At 47.9% G+C, this 20,692-nt stretch overlaps 2 protein-coding genes across 3 annotated transcripts; both read left to right on the top strand.

The window, feature by feature from the left end:
* The first annotated feature begins 857 nt into the window (after positions 1-857).
* On the top strand, positions 858-11,117 carry ppm1ba (protein phosphatase, Mg2+/Mn2+ dependent, 1Ba). Of its 2 annotated transcripts, none has more exons than XM_067236622.1 (6): positions 858-1,244; positions 4,517-5,406; positions 5,641-5,758; positions 6,845-6,956; positions 7,102-7,159; positions 10,292-11,117. In XM_067236622.1, the coding sequence occupies exons 2-6, from the start codon at positions 4,531-4,533 to the stop codon at positions 10,319-10,321; spliced, it is 1,194 nt and encodes a 397-aa protein (XP_067092723.1). In that variant the 5' UTR covers positions 858-1,244; positions 4,517-4,530; the 3' UTR covers positions 10,322-11,117. The 2 variants fall into 2 exon arrangements, with proteins under 2 accessions (XP_067092723.1, XP_067092724.1); XM_067236623.1 differs by lacking the exon at positions 858-1,244 and adding an exon at positions 2,041-2,168.
* Positions 11,118-14,706: 3,589 nt separating this feature from the next.
* Positions 14,707-20,652, top strand: slc3a1 (solute carrier family 3 member 1). The gene is made up of 10 exons (XM_067236973.1): positions 14,707-15,121; positions 15,467-15,646; positions 15,905-16,047; positions 16,257-16,382; positions 17,540-17,659; positions 18,338-18,462; positions 18,750-18,951; positions 19,276-19,458; positions 19,721-19,846; positions 20,109-20,652. The coding sequence occupies exons 1-10, from the start codon at positions 14,713-14,715 to the stop codon at positions 20,535-20,537; spliced, it is 2,043 nt and encodes a 680-aa protein (XP_067093074.1). The 5' UTR covers positions 14,707-14,712; the 3' UTR covers positions 20,538-20,652.
* Positions 20,653-20,692: the final 40 nt, after the last annotated feature.

Raw genomic sequence — 20,692 nt, 5'->3', positions numbered from 1 at the left:
AACTCAATTGAGAACGTAAACAAGGCTACCTCATCTCATCATTCACCCACTATGCCTCCTCTTGTGCCCCTCTCTAGACCAACACACACACACACACCTCCCTCTGTCAGTAAGGGGATAGACACCGGACAGTAGTTCCATCAAGACCAATGCTCAGCGACCATCATTAAACAGTCATCACTATGGAGACCATGGAGTAAGAGCCTTTCATTGCCATGGAAACTGTGGAGTGTAGTGTAGATCTTTATTTTCCCCCAAAAGTGGCCCTTAACTTGTGTATGGGCTCTTCTCATTCCCACAGCTGAAAGACAATCACTTGGCCGCGTTTTAGTTTCTAAGGGTAGGGCACAGAGCGGAATTATTTCTGCAAGAGTTCATCATATGATTCATCCAAGATTGAAAATCGAAGGCCTATTATATACATACACAGTCATAGCAGTAAGTATGATAGCCTTTCATTGTCAATCCACTGTCAATGAGAATCGCATACATTCATCGCATGTATCAAGAGGAAGACAGGACTGTTCTGGGTGGCAGATAATGATTATTTATCGGTAAAGGAAAAAACACATTCACAACTGTCATGATATCCGCTAATATTTATATGTGTCGGTCATGGTACATCCCCGCATGTTATAAAAGGCTTTGCCATTCAGCTCTAAACCAACTAAAACCATTCTGGCCTACAATATTTTGTCAATGCAGTGTCGTTTTGAGTGACATACACGAGAAACAATCCTGCTCGTCTATGTAATAGACTATAGCCAATACGGTTGACAAAAGAAAATATCCCGCCCCCTGTGCTGGACGTTCAGCAAAGAGATGCTGCGTTCGGTCAATGAGGGGGAGAACGTCATCTGTTTTATGCATTGAACTAGCTAAGGTAGCTAGCTGGTTAGCCCGATCAGTAGCCAGCGAGCAATTATATCTAAATTAGCTAAAACATTTGTTCTCAAACAGCCCGAGCTATTCATAGTGCTACATCGTTTAGGGTGCCAATCATGCTTCAAAAAACACACAGTCGGTGCTGGAAAATGCTTAAAGGGGATCGTGTGAAGTGGCTATTTTAGCTGGCTAGTCAACACTAAAGTAGCTAGTGCTAGCTAGCTAACTAGCAAAGCTAGAATCGTCCACTGACAGCTGATTCGTTAAATACCACATTTGAACAAGGCAGATACACCTAGGTAACTTCGAGTCTACAACAAGGACACACGTTAAGTGGCAATTTGGTTTCCTTCAAGAACGTAAGTACTCACGACTGGATACTAGTTGATATTAGCTAGACAGCTAGCCTGTCTGGCTAGGCTGTAATAAGTCAAAGTGAGTCAGATTGTTATTGCTAACCATAATTTGTAACAAACACTAGTGCATGAAACAAACTATCGAGTATCGAGCTAGTAATACAACTATCAGCTAGACTAACTAGTTCAGTTTGTAGGCCGAGTACCAAGACACTGTGATCTTATTAATCACAAGTTTGACATCTACAGTAGGCAGACATGACAATGAGTAAGGTAACAAGACGTGTTAGAAATATGCAGACTGTATTAAATGATTGTTAAGAACTACTCTAGCTAGCTAGTTTGCTTGTGCCAACGTGTTTACTGAAAACAAAACAAAATGTTTAGTAAACTACTGTAGCTAGCAAGCTGACTTGGGAATGTAGCGAGCTAGCTACAGGTGTATGTGGTTAACTTGACACCATTATGCTAGTAAGGAGGGAGAACATGATATTTCAACTTGGTTCAAACTTAATTACTAGCCAACGCCGTTAAATAGTTGATCTGGCCATAGATAGTTAATTAGTTAGTTTCTAAGCGCATAACATAAGACAGCAAGACGAAAGTCGCCCAAGTTTCTATATAGCAAGCAAGCTAGCTGAAATTAAATCAACCGTGACCTTTTCTGAAATCATACTGAAAATGTGTCAGTTTTGAAACGAAATCAGCAACGAATCGTTTGTCATAGGCCATGCCGATAGCCTCGAAGGCCTGTAGTGCGTATACCAGGTTCTGTGAGGTTGGTTTTTCCAAGGGGGTACTGGTACATGTGTTCTGTCGTGCAAAATAGCTTGTTTATGCTGTGCTCCGTACGTGGTCACCGTGTCTCCGGTGGAAGAGGACACTGTTCATTTGAGTTTGTCACCGACTTGTCACCCAGAGGGGGAGGTACGTACTGCTGTGGAGGTACAGAATGGCCATCATCACTGACTTGTTTGTATTGACACCTGGTTGCCAGATCGTGACCCCAGTTCCTCTGAATGCTGCTAACAGTGCACCGGAGAGAGATGGCAAAACATGCACATACACACCAGTGCGCTCATACACATGCCTGCACAACCACACTTTCAGGAGTTTATTAATATCTTTTTTGTTTAGCACCCGCCTTGTTTTTCGAAATACTTTTGTGTATGTCCTGCTGCTACACCTGACTTTGCCCTCAGAGTTGATGTACTTCAGAAAGAGGAGAGACATGATCAGGTACACGGTACGCTACTACACACACAGTACCCCTACAGTGGCATGAGCTCCGTCGCTATAGAAACAACTCGACTGCCACTCCAGCTCTGTAACCATGGAGACGTCCGGAAAAGGCATGACATCAGCCCTGTTGTTGCATCACGGCAGAGTCAGCGACACCGACCATAGGTGGTTGTCTGTTCCTACTCGTGTGTGTGCGCGTACAGGCCAGGGGGACTGCAACACTGAGCGGAAGCTTTGTTGTAATTAATTGGCGTCAGGATTCGGTTGAAAAGCGCTGGCTTTAATGTAATAAGCCGAGGGAGGATGAACCTCAGTGACTAGGCCCGGGGAACAAAGGCAAGGTGGGCGGTTCTCCCTGAGAGGCATCAGAGGGTTCTAAACCCAAGCTTCCCCGTCGCCAGGGTAACTATACTTCAAACGGGCAGCCTCACATCCTGCCGGCCACAATGGCTGGCAGGGTTAGGCAGTGGCCTGACTGCATGGGATTTGTGTTGGTTTGGCATCACGCAACACAAAACACTCGAATCCATATGCAGTGAGATGGGTCCAGTTGGAGTACTGTCATGCTAATGGTAGTGTAACATTAAGGCCCTACGTTTTAATGAGGAGAGACATCAAGCCCTGTCGGAAGCATTGACCCGTTAGGTTATTTGTGTACGTTTTAACAAAACTCTTACGACTGTTTGTCTACGACCACTATAGCCTCCCTAGTGTAGCCTAATGCCTTGGCCCTGGACTCTGCTATGTGTGTGGATCAAAGAGGCTGCATGACATGTATCTTGAGTATCTGTATATGAGTGTGAAGGTTGGGTCTGGCTTGTCTCTCTGTGGCTGTCTTACCTTGGCCTGGGTGAAGTGTGTGTGTGGTGTGTGCGTGTGTGTGTGTGTGAGTGAGAGTGTAACCCTAGCTGCTACCTATTTATAGGGATGGTGTGAGGGAGACGTAGTGTCGCACACAGACAGGCATTTCACTCTCATGCCGCTCTCGCTGCAACACCGTACAGTTGCCCTGGCGGATCCACACAATGGAGTAGGGAGTAGTGCAAGCCCAGCCCAGGCCCGGCCCAAGCCCACACCGTTTCAGCCCAGCCTAACCTATGTAAAGTGATGAATGCCTCAGCTCTTTATTTAGTGTCACCCCACCTGATTCAGATGTGGACCAGGCCCCGTCCACAACCAGGTCTATTCCTGTGTGTGGGTAATGCTCTTAACCCTGTGGTTTCTCCCAAAGAAGCTTAGAGCTGCTCCATTGTCTGTGATCCTAGATCGCTTCCTGGACAGAGTGGCTGCTATCTGTGGATGTGATGAGTGATCACTGTTGTCACAATGGAAGGTGGGGTGTTTGTGTGTGTGTGTGTGTGTGTGTGTGTGTGTGTGTGTGTGTGTGTGTGTGTGTGTGTGAGAGAGAGAGAGAGAGAGTGTGTGATTGCCAGAGTGACCCAGTGTTGCCGCAGCTCACTAACAGTAGAGGACGTGTCCAGAACTTTAGTCCTGCTTCTGCTTTCAGCCGGGGGGGAATGAAAAGTGGTGAGGTAGAGGTTAGAGCACTGGAAGGTCAAAGGCCACACAACCTAGCCCCCTGGTGGCCTGCAGCAGCTCTGCTGTCTGCTCCAGACGCAGACTTTAAGGAGACACACACACTTTCTCCCATTCAGTCCCTCTCTCCTGTTCTCCTGTCGTCCCGGTGGTTAAATCAGTTCATCGGTCACAGCGATGTGTTTGATTGAGGCCATTGACACCCAAGTGTACACAAATGTTGTGCGATTCCAACGGCCTCTCTCTCTCTCTCTCTCTCTCTCTCTCTCTCTCTCTCTCTTTTAATATGGCTTCATGTTTCCCCCAACTGACAAGCCTGCGTCAGGCACTGTGTTTTTACCTGGAAACCAACTGAAACACGCTAGTTCCTACGACTTAAGATTCCTGTTCCAGATTACAGTTCTGTGTCTAATAGACTTACCTCATGACCCCTTCCTTCCCCTGTCTCTCTCTAACCCCCCCCCCCCCCCCCACTCTCCCATCTCCCTCCCCCCAAGGCGTGGCCTGAGCCATGGGGGCTTTCCTTGACAAGCCCAAGACGGAGAAACACAACGCCCACGGGGCAGGCAACAGCCTGCGCTTCGGCCTGAGCTCCATGCAGGGCTGGCGGGTGGAGATGGAGGACGCCCACACGGCCGTGCTGGGGCTGCCCCACGGCCTCCCGGACTGGTCCTTCTTCGCCGTGTACGACGGCCACGCCGGCTCGCGCGTGGCCAACTACTGCTCCAAACACCTGCTGGAGCACATCATCAGCGCCAGCCTCAACCCCCCCGCCGCCGCCTCCCCCTCGACCGCGCCCACCCCCGAGGCGGGCTTGTCGGGCCCCGCCCCCACCGTGGAGGCGGTGAAGGCGGGCATCCGTGCGGGCTTCCTGAAGATCGACGAGCACATGCGCAGCTTCTCGGACCTGCGCAACGGCATGGACCGCAGCGGCTCCACGGCGGTGGGCGTCCTCGTCTCCCCCGCCCACATCTTCTTCGTCAACTGCGGCGACTCGCGCGGCGTCCTCTACCGCAACTCCCACGTCTGCTTCTCCACGCTGGACCACAAGCCCTGCAACCCCCGCGAGAAGGAGCGCATCCAGAACGCCGGCGGCTCCGTCATGATCCAGAGGGTCAACGGCTCGCTGGCCGTGTCCCGCGCCCTGGGCGACTACGACTACAAGTGCGTGGAGGGCAAGGGCCCCACGGAGCAGCTGGTCAGCCCCGAGCCGGAGGTGTTTGAGATAGCGCGCGCCCCGGAGGACCAGTTCGTGGTGCTGGCCTGCGACGGGATCTGGGACGTGATGAGCAACGAGGAGCTGTGCGACTTTGTGCGCTCCCGTCTGGAGGTGTCGGACGACCTGGAGAGGGTCTGCAACGAGGTGGTGGACACCTGCCTGCACAAGGTACGGGAGGGAGGGTGTCGGAGGTGGGTGTGTTTGTCTTGTTTCGGTGTTCTTCCGCATTTCAGTGGATGTAAAAGTGGATCTGTTGAAACTTGCTTTAACCAAGTCCTGATTCTATATCTTGTCACACCATTTTTTTTCTTCCCTTCTCAGTTCCTGGGTGTAAACATCCCACACACACACACACACACACACAATAACTGTTGTTCTGGCGCCCGTCTGTCCCTCTCCCAGGGAAGCAGGGACAACATGAGCGTGGTTCTGGTGTGTATGCCCAACGCTCCCACGGTGTCGGAGGAGGCTGTGAGGAGAGACGCAGAGCTGGACACCTTCCTGGAGGCTCGCGTGGAAGGTGAGACGTATACCACCCTTTCCAAGGCTCTGTCCTCACGTAGGCCTGGTTATCCCTGAAGGGAGCCGGAGATGATTTAAGGTTAGGATATGGACAGTACATACAGGGGTCCTCTCATCCATAATCCTCTCATCATAGCCACGGTTATAGCAGCTAAGAACAGAGTTAAGAACTCTTTGGCCTGGCACTCCTTCTTGATCCATCTCTATCCCTGAGTGTGTCTCTCCTCTCCTGTCAGTTCTTTTTCTCCATGATATAAAACATGTTGTCTCACTGTGTCTTTAAGACCTGGAGTCTGTTTATTTTCATACTACTTCTTCCTACCTTTCTTTTCTTTTTTTCTTTCCAAGTAATTTATTTATTTATTTTTGGGGGGGGGGGGGGGTCATCTGACGAGCGTGTGAGTGCTATGAGCCTTTGGGGGTTGCATAACCTGCTCCATAAGGAGGTTGAGGTAACGTTGAGCCAAGGTTGCGCTAACGTCGCATGGAGGTTTCCGCTGGGCTCTGAGAAAGCCGCCAGCAGCGCCACTCCAGTGAGGAATGCGCTGGCTGAACATCTGACTGGCTCTGGGCCCAGTGTCCAGCTAGGCTGCACTGCCTAGGCGTTCTCTCCCTCTTCCTACTGCCATCTTTCTCTCTCTTCTCTTCCTCTCATGCTTTTGACATGACTCTATGAGCCTGGTGATGGGCAGGTGGTATTTAGCCAACCTTTGATGCATTTTTCTTTGCTCCTCCACCCCTCTGTCGACCTCTCTTTCTATTCTCTTTCTTCTCCTCAGTTCTCCCCCTCCCCCTTACTCTCTCTCCTCCCCCCTACTCTCTCCTCCCCCTTACTCTCTCTCCTCCCCCTTACTCTCTCTCCTCCCCCCTACTCTCTCCTCCCCCTTACTCTCTCTCCTCCCCCCTACTCTCTCCTCCCCCCTACTCTCTCCTCCCCCTTACACTCTCTCCTCCCCCCTCCTGCTCTCTCTCCTCCCCTTCCTCTCTCTCCCCCCCTCCTCTCTTCCCCCCCCTTCTCTCTCCCCCCTGCCTCCTGCTCTCTCTCTCCCTCCCCTGTCTCACTCCTGTCCCTCCTGTGTTTCAGAGATGATAGAGAAGTCGGGGGATGAGGGGATTCCAGACCTGGTTACTGTCATCAGGCACCTCTCCACAGAGAGCATCCCTAACCTGCCACCTGGGGGAGGCCTCGCCAGCAAGTAAGACACACACACACACACACACACACACGCACACATTCCTCACCTTCATCCACCTGTCCCCACTGCTTTACATGCCCATTGTGTATTATATTGGAGAATATGACTCTGCACTTCTGACTGTGTGTGTCTGTTTGCCGCTCAGACGCAGTGTTGTAGAAGCAGTGTACCACCGCCTGAACCCACACAGGGAAGAGGATGGGGTGAGTATTAGGGCTGCACCATTATGGCCAAAATGATCATCACGATTATTTGGATCAATATTGAGATTAATTATCACGATTATTTGTTGATTTTAACCAAAACAAATGTTATTGTCACATAGGCTAATTATAACTGCTTTCACATCCATATTGTGCTACATTCCTGCTAATGTACAAATATGTGCATCAAAATAAATTAGGTCCTCTTATTCACAAAAAATCAGTGCATCTCCTTAAAGAATAAATACAAATAAATCAAACAATAAAGAAAATGTAGCAAAACTTCAAACGGGCACTATTTTCCTTTTTCCATTGTGTAAATATATTTTAGGAAGCAAAAAAAAAAAAAAAAACTTTGATACGGAGCGTTCTATGAATGGAATGACGCATTTTAAATATCGCTCGATCACGCGAATTTGATCGTGGGAAGCCAAAATCGTAATCGTGATTAAAATTCGATTAATTGTGCAGCCCTAGTTAGTATACTGTCTTTGTCTCTCTCTCTCTGACTGTCTCCCTTTCAAATGTATCCCTCGACATGTACTACAAGTGTGTGTGTGTGCTAGTGTGTGTGCTAGTGTGTGTGCTAGTGAGCAGGCTCCTCTTCCCCTACCTTTTCCATGTTCTCTCCACAAATCCCTTCATGACATCCAGTTTGCACGCTGCATGGCCTCCCTTACCGTACAAACCCCTTTTGGTATTCCCGCTCCACCTGCATTGACCAATAGGCCTACATGTCACCAACACATGTCTCGAGGAGTGGACTCTGGTGTGAGCTCTCTATGCTCCCTGTCCACTTCTAACCCTACCAGTCACAGATTGGACCAGCTTGACCCTCTTCCTCATCTCATGTGTCCTCCTGTAGTCTGTGCATGCTGCAGCTCTCAGGGATGGACTGTCAGGAAGGGCAGCTGGCCCTTTAAGACGCCACAGAACAGGCTAGCTGGGAGCCAGGCTAGCTGGGAGCCAGGCTAGCTGGGAGCCAGGCTAGCTGGGAGCCAGGCTAGCTGGGAGCCAGGCTAGCTGGGAGCCAGGCTAGCTGGGAGCCAGGCTAGCTGGGAGCCAGGCTAGCCGGAGCCAGGGCCGCTCTGCTGGCCGTGCGGTTTAGCCGTTGTCTGTCCTGACCCCTCTCTCTGGTCCGGAGCTGGGGTCTCATCCTCCGGTCTGGGCCTGCTCCGGCCGCTCCCCTGCCCCAGAGCCTTGGAGCCGCAGGGCCCAGGCTCTCTGCATGCCTTACCCTGCAGCGTGAACACGCACCGGCCCAGTGGGGCCCGCTGTGCTGAACATAAAGCCTCGTTAGCCTGGTCCATAGATATATATAAAGGGTAGATGTCTTTCGGAGTCGAAAGTCCGCACATGGCGGCCATCTTGCTACAGTCAACTCACTCACCCATAACATTGTGTTGATGCTACATGTACTTTTTAAATTACCATAACTTGCTAAATTTTCAACCGATTTTTAAAATGGAGCATCAACACAATGTTATGGGTGAGCGAGTTGACTGTAGCAAGATTGCCGCCATGTGCGGACGTTCTAGACTCCGCCGTAAGACATCTAGTCTTTATATATCTATGGCCTGGTCTCCCAGTGAGGATTATGTCACTTCCTTTGATGGTGTGGAGTTGAGGTGCATTGTGGGGGGGGGGGCATGACTGCTGGCCCTGGAGTGTCGGCATCATGGGATTGTTCAGAAGATGAACACAGAAAAGCTGTAAAAAGCAGCTGGAGTTAGCTGGCGTCCCATGCCAGTCCCATGAGGGTGACAGGGCCACTAGCGTGTTTGTGTTTGTGTGGGCTGGACTGTCCTGTAGTCTGCAATAGCTGCATGGGGTCTGGATCTGGGACCCTGGAATGTGTTGTGCCGTCTGTGTCTTCGAGGGAGTCTGTCCAGTCGTCCAGCCCAAGTGTAGCCACGTATTCTCTCTCTGTGTGTGTCCGTGAACAGTGTGTTTCTGTGTCTCTTCTCACACACATTTCTGTCCACACACTTGCAGTCGACTGACTGAACCAAACATGGTAACTAATTAAGTGATGTTGTTTGTATTGTTTAAAGGTCTTGCTTTGTCACCTTGTTCTCTTTCTTAAATGCTGATGGGTCTTAGGTGAATTTTGTATTGCAACTTTTAAGGTGCAAAGAATCCGTCTTAGTGCTGGAACTGTGCCAAACCGGCCTTTTTTACCTGAGTTTAAGTTCTTGAAACAACAGAAATATCGAATAAATTATGATTTACATACAAATTTCCGATTACAACACTTTTTTATTTACACAGGGGTAAAGGCAGAGCTCAAGATTTGTATAAAGTAATTAGAGCCAATCTTCATTCATCATTCTTGACCGACTCAATTTGGCTTAATATTTCCAAATTGGACAAAAAAACTAATTTGACATTACAGGACCTTTAAGCAATATGTTAAGGTCTTTATGCACACTTGAACACACATAAAATTAGATTAATAATCTCAACAAAGATCCACACACACACAAGCGATGCGGGTAAGCTGGTGTAGAGTTGAGCCCTGCCTGTCTAACTGTGTGTTCACCCCTCTGATTAACGCAGCCCTCCTGTTTCATTTGGTAAGTTGACATATAACTCTACATGTCCATATTTCTATATCTCCACCCATGTTCCCTCTCTCCTCCCCGTCAGTGGAATTAGCTGCTCTGAAGCATGTGCAGAGCTTTGATTTTAGCTGTTCACTGACTGACTGACTGACTGACTGGCTGGTACAGGACATGTTAAGGCTGCTTGTGGATTATGACTCAAAAGAGCCAAAAACTGTTTCTCACAGTACACGTACACACTCAGCACCTTTTGAATGAGAATTTGTATTTGACTGGTCTGAAAAAATGAATAGAATTAACATAGTCACCTTGCTCTGTCTCTCTCTCTCTCTCTCTCTCTGATTCATGTGGGGAATGGGGCAGGCTCTCACTCTCACAAGCTCCCTGATTGGCTCCGTGGAGTGGGGGGAGTGGCTATGGGTCCTGTCATCATTTACAGCTTCCAGTCGGATATGATTGGAGACTAAACATCTGTTTATAAGAGTATCGTTGTATCTCACAATGGTTTTTTGATTTTCTTTTTCACCTCTCTTCTTATCCCCTCTCTCCTTCCTGTCTCGCCCTGTAGAACGGAGCAGACCTGGAGGAACCCTGGTAGCCGCCCTGCAGGTCGCCTGATCTAAACCCAGGACTCCTTTATACACAAGATCATTATACTCACTACACCTTCCTTCACCCCCCCTTGATACCAAGAGATCAATTGTACCCATCTTAAAAAACTGATTTACAACCTCCCACCACACACAAACCAACAGTAAGCTGGCTAAAGAATAGGAACTACAACAGTAGTCTTGAATCGAAACAAAATATCTACTCGAGAAACCGAGACCTTATTTCCTTTGTGTTGCTTTATTTGTGGTCGTTGTTTTTATGGGCCAGTGAAGAGACCCTAGTTTGGATATTTCTGGCCGTCCCTGTCAAACTTTGTGGTGCCTTTCTCCCATTGGCTGAGGATGGAGGATCTAGCAGGCAGCCAGCCAGTAAGAGGTCTGGGACACCAACCCTTCCTGCCCAGGATCCCAGACCCTCAGCCTCCAAGCAGCTAGCCAGCATGCCTTTCTTTTCAGACCCCTGGACCCAGGCCCCTTCCGCCTCAGCCCCTGGGCCTCAGATCCAGATCCAGACCCCTGGACCCAGGCCCCTTCCGCCCCAGCCCCTGGGCCTCAGATCCAGATCCAGACCCCTGGACCCAGGCCCCTTCCGCCCCAGCCCCTGGGCCTCAGATCCAGATCCACACCCCGCTAGACCCACCAGGCTTCTAGGAGGTCTCAGCCACCAGGGCCCTGTCCAGACCTTCGGCCTCGCCCCCAACCTGGTCCCCCAGTCCCTCCTTCCAGACACAAGGGGATGGTGGGGACACAGGCTGGGTCAGGGCTGGGTCAGGGCTGGGTCAGAGCTTGGTCAGGGCTGGGTCAGGGCTGGGTCAGGGCTGGGTCAGAGCTTGGTCAGGGGTGGGTCAGGGGGCTTGGCTGTGGCAGGGATCAGTTTTGGCCTTGGGACGAACATTTGTGTGAAATATGGACAAGACTGGCTGGCTACATCATGGCATTAGCTACCTGGATGAGGAGAAGGGTTTCGGGAGTGATAGTTTCTTATAACTTGCTCTCTCGGCGTATAACATTCAGTAGACTCGTCATGAGAAGATCAATCTATAAATTCATACATTTTTTATTTCAGTTTTTCCATTCCTGGTGTAAAAAAAAAAAAAAAGAAGTTGCCTGATGTGTGTACGAACAGGAGGGTGGTGTTAAGGAGGACTTGAAGAAGAGGAGTGAAGAAGAGGGCTTGTTGGTGTGCTTGTGAGTGTGTGCACATGCACACACCATCACCGTGGAGACGGATGGAAGTCTGGGTTAAAGGGATTCTAATGAACCACCAAAGCTCTAACCGCACCCCTCTCTCCCTCCCTCTCCTCTTCCTCACCTTCTATCCTTAATCAGTACAGACACAGACTCTACAACTTGCCTTTTTCTTTCTCAGACAATATTTTATGTAAGCGTGGTTTTTGTTTTAGCGGGGGGGAAAAAAGTCTAGGCAATGACGATGAACAGTTTTATTTTTCAAATGCTGTGTAACTTTAATAGTGTATAATTGCTGTTCCATTTGCATTCTTTCACATTCTAAAATCTTTCATATATATATATATATATATATATATATATAAATCTGTCATGATTAAATGCTTTGAAGAGGTCAAAGTAGTCTGAAGGTCATGGATCCACTGAGCCCGTTTGTCGGCAAAGTGTCTCGGAGGGGAATGTCCTAAAGCACTGTGTTCCACACCAGTCTGCCTCACGCCAGTCCGCTCCAGAGAACCATTATTCCAGAGTTCAGGAGCCTCAAAAGTACAACGCTTAGTATGCTGACAGACACGCCCGCGTTCCCTCTTAACATTTGCAAACTATTGACCAGACAATGAAGCGCTCAAACCCCACTTGGATCCAGGGCCTGAAAACAAATAGGCTTTTTGTGCCAGTGGGAGGAGGGGGTAGAGTGGGCGAACTGTGGTTAGGTACCTGACCCTGCCTAGCACAGTTCTGCTGGCACACAAGCCTCTGGTGCCATATGACCATTAGGTACTTGAATGTTGTGTATGTATTATTATTATTTTTTGTGCTTTCTTTTGCAGCAACAGCTTTGCTTTTCATGAGGTTTTGTATATTTTTTTGTAGTGTGCATGTATTGTGTTGGAGTGCAGGCGGGTGATGCAGGAGGGTGATGCAGGAGGGTGATGCAGGCGGGTGATGCAGGAGGGTGATGCAGGAGGGTGATGCAGGCGGGTGATGCAGGCGGGTGATGTAGGGGTGATGCAGTAGGGTGATGCAGGAGGGTGATGTAGGGGTGATGCAGGCGGGTGATGCAGGCGGGTGATGCAGGCGGGTGATGCAGGAGGGTGATGCAGGCGGGTGATGCAGGAGGGTGATGTAGGGGTGATGCGGAAGGGGTACTCCATATTCATGGGGATGTTTAAGCTATAGCAGACACTGGGAGGGAGGGGGGGAGGGATGGGAGGGGGGGGAGGGGGAGCTTTATTTGAATGTAATTCACCTTCATACACTACTATGCTGCATAGACTGAAAATAGATGCTTTTTTCCCCCCCTGTGGTCATTCAATGACAACCTTTCCTGGCATTCATTTAGTTGTTTGAAATACACAATGAGCACCAAATGTCCTTTGACTGATTCACTGTTATTTTGGTTCTCTACTGGAGCAATTTGAGTTTGATAGGGTACAATAAAGTGCCAGTTTAAATGTGTGTCATTTAAGGGTATGTCAATAAATATCTATGAAGCATTTAGAAATTATATAAAAATAGCACATCTTTACGTAGTCCATCCATTTTTAGCTCTGTATCCTTTTAAAATGTCAAGAAAAGTAATGGTGTATATTCTCTGCATGCAAGAGCTACCTGAAGTTTGCAATCCATAGTCATAAGACACATTATGCAATTACTCTCTTTCAAGCCTTTACTGGAACCATGTTTAGTTCCTAAACTCTCCAGGCTTGTTTCCATTTCCATTTTATTCATTTAACTGACACTTTTATCCAAAGCCACATACAAATGGTAAATATAGTAAGTTCAACAGATAATCAAGAACCAGAAGTGCACTATTCTAACAGTATTTCCGTGTTCAGTGCCATGGAACTGTCTGGATTTGGTGAACAAGACGGTGCACACGTTTCTGCTCCGCTATGACACTGCAGTCATAACAATAAACATCTGAAGTGCAACTTTGTAAAAACACCATGTAGGTACAGTTTACAAGACTACTACAACAATATGTCAAATACAATACTTTTTGGGTAACCATAATCTATTTTTAGGTTAACTTGTGGCTTCCAACCTGAAGTGTACCGTCTGGGTCTCTGCTTGTGAACACTTCACTATAGTAATATAAAAACATAGTATTTGTATATTATATCTTACTTGGTTTTCCATATTAAACTCGGCAGTGTTCGCACTTTAACCTCATAGTCATTGCATGCCAAGTACAACATGATGGTAGCCGAAATTGGCACAGAAAGTGTAACTGTACAAGGACTTTTGGTGCTCAGTGTAAATGCCAAATATGTATGGATACATAAAATTTCCCAATGCATTTTATTGTTTTGGGTGTATATTTAAGTCCAACTTGTGTTGATATGAAGACATTAATGAACCTCCTCATTATTCCCCAACTGTAACCATTTGCTTGACTGCAAACGAGATTTGTGATAAGAATGATTCTGCAAGCTTTGAGGTAGGATTTTAACCCAAGTGATTTTAGTGAACTAGTAAAATAAATTTCCTTAGGAATTTGTACGAGTATTTTACTATAGTCTATTATAGTAACAGTTTTATTTATTCCTGATTTTAGCCTTTTTTAAAAGAGAAGTGCTTTATTTTGAGCGGTATGAGATTATGATGTGTGTGGGTTATGGTGTCTATAAATCCCATATCTTCTGCAGGGTCATCTGTGAGATTGACAGGGCCACAGAGGGTTCAGGGGTCATCTAGGGTTTGGCCACACCTCCTTGTACTGATAGTTCCCAGTATGATATTGTGATGTTTCAGACCATACAGTGAACATAATATTCAATAAATGATGGATACATTTAGCTGTCATTGTTATGTTATCACACACACACACCTAACCACCCATTTGTCATTGTGGAAGAATTTATGAATCTATGAGGTATCACTCCCCAGTCTCCCAAATTGACTGTTTTGTAGAGTATTAGGTCAGACTCACCTTTAGGCTCAAATATGTTTAAATCCAGAGCCAAGTGATAATCTCTAACCATGCGGTTAAAACTCTCCAGTTTCCCACATTCCACAGAGTAAGTGGGGGTAGGAGGGGGAGGGAGGGGGGGGGGGGGAGTTTGAGGTTGTACTATGGACTCGGAAACCTACCTATAAAAAGCTGTTAAAACAAATGATTATACCCAAGTGTCGCTCGACCTCGCTTCGCTCCGATCCCTGCACTCTAAGAAAAAAAGTCCTAGTCATGACTTTAGGAAAGGTATCAAATGGCACCAGTGTGGAGCTGGTGGAGGGCATCAAAAATATCGGTTTTCAGGAGGATGGCGAGGCGGAAGATGCCACGAGAGCCCGAACCGAGAACAAGGATTCAGAAGTCGACTTGTCATCGGATGGTGCCTATACCCAAATCAAGCCGTACGCAGGAATGCCCAAAGACGTCCTGTTACTGTATTCTCGCCAAGCATGTTACCGGGTTCCACGAGAAATTCTGTTCTGGCTTACGATCCTGTGCACGTTGGCTCTGGTGGCGCTAACCATCACGGTGATAGCCCTTTCGCCGCGGTGTCTTAGCTGGTGGCAATCATCTCCTGTGTACCAGATTTACCCGCGTTCCTTCAAGGACTCCAACGGCGATGGCGTCGGAGACCTGAAAGGTTTGATAAAATAATACAGTGCATAGCACTTCTGTGACAAATACCAGGTGTCGTTTATTGTTCAGATTGTGTCCATATTATGCTTTTAAACCAGAATTTACCTTCCTTTCATATGGGCAACCATGCTATAAATGATACCTAAATGTCCACATGAATATGGGATTCGTGTTTGTCTACAGTCATAAACAGACTGCGCTCAGTATGCACAGTGAAGAAGAGCACTGTTCTCGTTAGGGCCTTAAGATAGTGTCAAAGGGCAAGTTTCAATTGATCGTCCCGTGGGGGCCGACAAAATAGTTGTCCCTCTCCTGAAGGATGCAGATCTTTCTCCTACCTTCTGTCCAGGTATCACAGAGAAACTGCAACACTTCGTGGACCTGAACATTAAAGCTGTCTGGATAAGCCCCTTCTACAAATCCCCCATGATTGACTTTGGCTACGATGTGGAAGACTTCCGGTCTGTGGACCCTCTCTTTGGCACCATGCAAGACTTTGACGACCTCCTCAACAAAATGCATGACATGGGTGAGTCAAAAGCTACAGTTGACTATAAGGAAGGAATCATTTCTGCAAGTCTGTTGCCATTCAAGGTTATGTAGGCCCTATGTCAACATTTCGAGTTTAAGATTTAAGTTAATTGCCATTTTTTAACAAGTAAGGGTATAGTGACATTGGAATTCTTTGGTTCAGCTCTTGACAGTGTCTAAAACCCCATGATAAATAACATAAACCTGCAACAATTCCCCCCTTCTCTTTCTCTCGCCTCCTCTCTTTCCAACTCAGGTCTGAAGCTGATAATGGACTTCATCCCCAACCACACCAGCGACAAGCATCAGTGGTTCCAGAGGAGCCAGGCCAGAGAGGAGAAATATAAAGACTATTACATCTGGGTGGACTGCGACGGAATCACTCCCCCCAACAACTGGGTAAGGAGAAGAACGGATTCCAGAATATTCAATCAGGAAGTTGATTGAGTGTAAATTCACAGCTCAGACATAAACAATTGTGTGTGTGTGTGTTGAGTGTGGGGGGCACATGCAACATGACATTCTGGGTGGATTTGAATGATTTGTGAACTTAGTGACCTGTTTGTCCGGTGTGTTGACCCGAGCCTGGCCCCTTCCTGTCCCTGCAGGTGAGCATCTTTGGGAACTCTTCGTGGACGTACGACGAGGTCAGAGGTCAGTGCTTCTACCACCAGTTCCTCAAAGAGCAGCCAGACCTTAACTTCCGCAACCCACAAGTCCAGAAAGAGATGATTGTAAGATACTGGTGTCACCTATGCATTCGGTAACACACACAGACACACACTCAAATAACACACAATGGCTGGCACACACACAAACAAAATGATGGCGAGGCCCACTGCTACAGGCGATGATGGATAGACTGAGAGTCAAGAGAGAGAGAGTGATGAAAAGCCGGAGAGCGAAAGACCCGTTCTCCTCCGGTTTCTCTTCTCATGCAGTTTGTATTACCTGGTTGGGCAGAGAGAAGGGGCGGGCGGGTGGCTTGTCTACGGACACTGCCTGGTGTCTCACACATTTCACAGAGAATCCTTTATACCCAAGTAGCTGGCATGGAGGCTTGGCCTGGCTCTCTGCCCAGAGCTGCAGAGGTTCCGGCCCCACCTAACACCTCCTGATAAACCCCTCTCCCCTCCCTCACCCACAGCCAGCTGGTCTCTCTCTCTGGTGCTCTCCAAGGCTGGTCTCACATGCAGTAACTGCTCAATGTTCATCTGGACCATTTCAATATACAGTATATTCATAAAAGTCATAGAGAAGCTCTGGTAGAAGCCAGAGCAAAACAGGTGAATTATGTAATCTTGGTGGCCCTGAATAGGTGCTAATCAGATAAGGGTACGTAAACTGTCATTTTTTTTTACTCATGTCTCATAAATTCTGTTTCAGAAAAGGTTTCTGGTGTATGCACAGGGATCAAATTCAGTAAACAGACGCCTAATAGACAATACCAGGTGTTACAGTCATGTGTTGCTAGGGTTGCTGTTGATATTGGTTGATGTTTGATACCCTTGTCTTGATGGCTAGGTTAGACATTATCCCTGAGTCGTTAATCTGGTTGTCAAGCATTTACAACTGGACACCCAGAGCCCAAAGTGCAGGAGAAGGACCTGTCTAAAGAGGCTGCATGTGGTTGTGTGAGATATACAGTAGATGAGAGTTGGTGGACATTGAGATTATATCAGATTGTTGCTTAAAAAAGCGGTTGTAATGTTTCACATACAAATTCATGTCAAATGTTGCCAAAACAAAAGCCAAACGCAGTGTGGCTGTGATCCTTTGAAAGCTTAATCCATGTGTTATTATACGTGCTCAAGCCCTCTCTCTCTCTCTCTCTCTCTCTCTCTCTCTCTCTCTCTCTCTCTCTCTCTCTCTCTCTCTCTCTCTCTCTCAGGACATTATTCGTTTCTGGCTGGAGAAGGGAGTGGATGGGTTCCGCATGGATGCAGTCAAGCACATGCTGGAGGCCAAACACCTGAGGAGCGAACCCCAGGTCGATCCAAACCAACCTCCTGTGAGTGTCGCCTCTTCTGATCTCTCCTATACTGATCTCTCCTTTCCTGATCTCTCCTCTCTCCTCTTCTCACCGCCTCTCTCCTCTCCTCACCAGCTCTTTCCTTACCACCTCTCTCCTTTCCTGATCTCTCCTCTCCTCACCACCTCTCTCCTTTCCTGATCTCTCCTCTCCTCACCACCTCTCTCCTTTCCTGATCTCTCCTCTCCTCACCACCTCTCTCCTCTTCTCACACCCTCTCTCCTCTCCCTCTATCATCCATAACTCTACCACTGCTTGACTGGAGCAGAAGTATTTAGTGGCAGTGATCGGTTCATAGGTAGTGAACCCTTAGAGAAGAGGGAGAGGGGCGGGGGCTTCTAACACACTCAAAGAGAAGGGATTACATCTGGCATACTTCTGTGGATTTGTGTGTTACTGTGATTTTTCCTAATGCTACTCAATTACACCCAGTCTGAGCCTTGTGAAGACGGGTCAGGGAGTGCACTGATACCACAACCACTCTTTCAGGGGAGGGTATAGCCCAGTGGGTCGAGCATTCAGAGGTCGCAGGTTCAATTCCCCCCTAACCCTTCTAAAGCGCAAAATAAATATATTGTATATTGTCTTTCTATCCCTCTCTCTCTCTCCATCTCTGTTCATTTTTTAAATCTCTCTTTCCCTGTGTCCCCTCCCTAGGAGGCAGTGGACACAGAGTTTGAACTGCACCACGACTACACCACCACCCAGCTGGGCCTGCATGACATCATGAGGGAATGGAGGGCTGTGTTGGACCAGTTCAGCAGAGAGCCTGGGCGATACAGGTACTGCAGACCACCCCCTCTCCCAGTACTCCCTCTGACTGCAGTCGCCAGGGCTGAGACCAGGGCTGGTATACTGGTGTCGCCAGTATGTTAATGTTAACGTACATTATCGCGTAATACCAAGATGAAACAAGGGGGCGAAGGATAAAATCCACATCTTGTCCCTGTTATTTGTGCACCTGTGGGGATCTGAGATGACAGGTGTATTAATGGAGACTACACTATAGGGTTCTAGGGATAAGGTATCGCTTATGATTTTGGATCTGTTTTGGTGTTTCCCCTGACAGGTTCATGGTCACTGAGTCGTATGACTATGAGGAGATAGATAAGACCATGATGTACTATGGGACGCCCCAGGTTAAGGAGGGTGACTTCCCCTTCAATTTCTACCTGTTAGATCTGCCCAAAAACATGTCTGGGGACTGGGTCAGAGACCTGGTGAACCTGTGGATGACCAACATGCCTGAGGGCAAGTGGCCAAACTGGGTGGTGAGTCAAGAGAGGTGTTTTTGTAATTACTTCTTTTATGGTTGTCATATGACTCTAAGTCATATATTAGAGGTCCTTAGATTGACTCTAAGGACCTGAAAGGCTCACACGCAGTTGAGAGGTGCTGACAGGGACATTTAAATGTGACAAAGACAGCTCACGACTGAAATGTTGGTAGGTTTGGAGTTTATATTTTGCCTTGGAGTGTGAAGCACCTTTTATCTCACCCATCGTAAATATACAGTTTAATATTAGGAAGGACTCCTTTTGTGTTGTACATTTTGGACACCAAAGCGCCCTACCGAGCTCTGTGTTGGTCACCAGGTAGGGAACCACGACAAACCTCGTATAACTTCCAGCGCGGGGCCGGGCTACAAGCGTGTGATTAACATGCTTCTGCTGACCCTCCCGGGCACGCCCACCACGTACTACGGAGAGGAGATCGGCATGGAGAACATCCAGGTCAACATCTCCGACATCCAGGACCCCTTCGGCAAATTTGACCCTGTAAGTTGGGGGTTCAGATGGCTGAGCGGTTAGGGAATCGGGCTATAAATCAGAAGGTTGCCGGTTCGATTCCCGGCCGTGCAAATGACGTGTCCTTGGGCAAGGCACTTCACCCTACTTGCCTCGGGGAATGTCCCTGTACTTACTGTAAGTCGCGCTGGATAAAAGCTCCTGGCTAAACGACTAAAATGAGAAAGAGAAGTTATGTAAAGTAAGATCCTAATAATAGAAACCTGACGTGGCAGTTGTGTTCTTTCTCCAGAACTCCACTCGTGATCCCAGCAGGTCCCCCATGCAGTGGGAAGAAGGTCTGAACGCAGGCTTCAGTAACAGCCTTAACGGAACCTGGCTACCTCTCCACCCAGATTTCCAGACAGTCAACGTTAAGGTAACTTTTTAATTATTAAATTTTTTAACCTTTCTAAACTTTGTTTTTCTAAACTAGTTTTTTGGCAACCTTTCAAAACTCTTAGAAAATATTTTTACAACTTTTCGAAACTTTTTTTCAACTCGGGTAAGGGTTTGAATTGTTTTTTTCTTAGATATTTTTTAAAAATTTTTTGAATATATTTTTTAACACTCACAGAACGAGAGAAACGTTATGTAATAATATCCGTGCTAAGCCCCGTGACTCGTCGCTCCCTCCCCAGGCCCAGCAGGGTGACCCAGGCTCGGTTATGTTCCAGTACAAGACCCTGAGCCGGCTCCGCCAGACCCAGCTGCCGCTCCATCGCGGCTGGATGTGCCACATCTGGAGCGACGCCAACGTCTTCGCCTTCCTGCGGGAGCTCGACGGCCTGGGCCGAGCCTTCCTGGTCCTGCTCAACTTCGGGCAGGACACCGTGACGGACCTCTCTGCCGTCGCGGAGCTACCGGAACAGCTGACAGTGCACATGAGCACCGACCTCGCCAGCGAGGGAAAGGTGGTGCGGAAGTCGAACATCGCCACGGCAGCAGGGGAGGGGCTTCTTCTGGAATACTCCACGCATGTCCGGTATAACCCCGCCCACCCGACACAGTGCTATGTGTCAGAGAAGACGTGCTACTTGGGAGCGCTGGACCTGCTGTATAAGTGCTGACGGCCCTGACCTACCACCACACCAGTCAGCACAGCATCGCTCTGGACAAGAGCGTCTGCTAAATGACCAAATGTAATCTGCTGCTTACAATTAATCTATTTGATTTGTTTTTTTACAAGAATATTAAAAATATTTACAATAATCCAATACATCCA

This window comes from Osmerus mordax, chromosome 5 (genome assembly GCF_038355195.1).
Source record: "Osmerus mordax isolate fOsmMor3 chromosome 5, fOsmMor3.pri, whole genome shotgun sequence".
Classification (NCBI taxonomy): domain Eukaryota; kingdom Metazoa; phylum Chordata; class Actinopteri; order Osmeriformes; family Osmeridae; genus Osmerus; species Osmerus mordax.
The sequence above is the reverse complement of the archived record's forward strand: the minus strand, read 5'-3'. Positions and strand labels throughout refer to the sequence as shown.

Bases quoted from the DNA above. Each gene is read 5' to 3' on its own strand.
- ppm1ba (XM_067236622.1), top strand. From the start codon at position 4,531: ATGGGGGCTTTCCTTGACAAGCCCAAGACGGAGAAACACAACGCCCAC. The intron at 5,759-6,844 runs GTGAGACGTATA...CCTGTGTTTCAG, and splicing joins CCTGGAGGCTCGCGTGGAAG to AGATGATAGAGAAGTCGGGG. The intron at 6,957-7,101 runs GTAAGACACACA...TTTGCCGCTCAG, and splicing joins GGGGGAGGCCTCGCCAGCAA to ACGCAGTGTTGTAGAAGCAG.
- slc3a1 (XM_067236973.1), top strand. From the start codon at position 14,713: ATGACTTTAGGAAAGGTATCAAATGGCACCAGTGTGGAGCTGGTGGAG. The intron at 18,952-19,275 runs GTGAGTCAAGAG...GTTGGTCACCAG, and splicing joins GCAAGTGGCCAAACTGGGTG to GTAGGGAACCACGACAAACC. The intron at 19,847-20,108 runs GTAACTTTTTAA...CTCCCTCCCCAG, and splicing joins TCCAGACAGTCAACGTTAAG to GCCCAGCAGGGTGACCCAGG.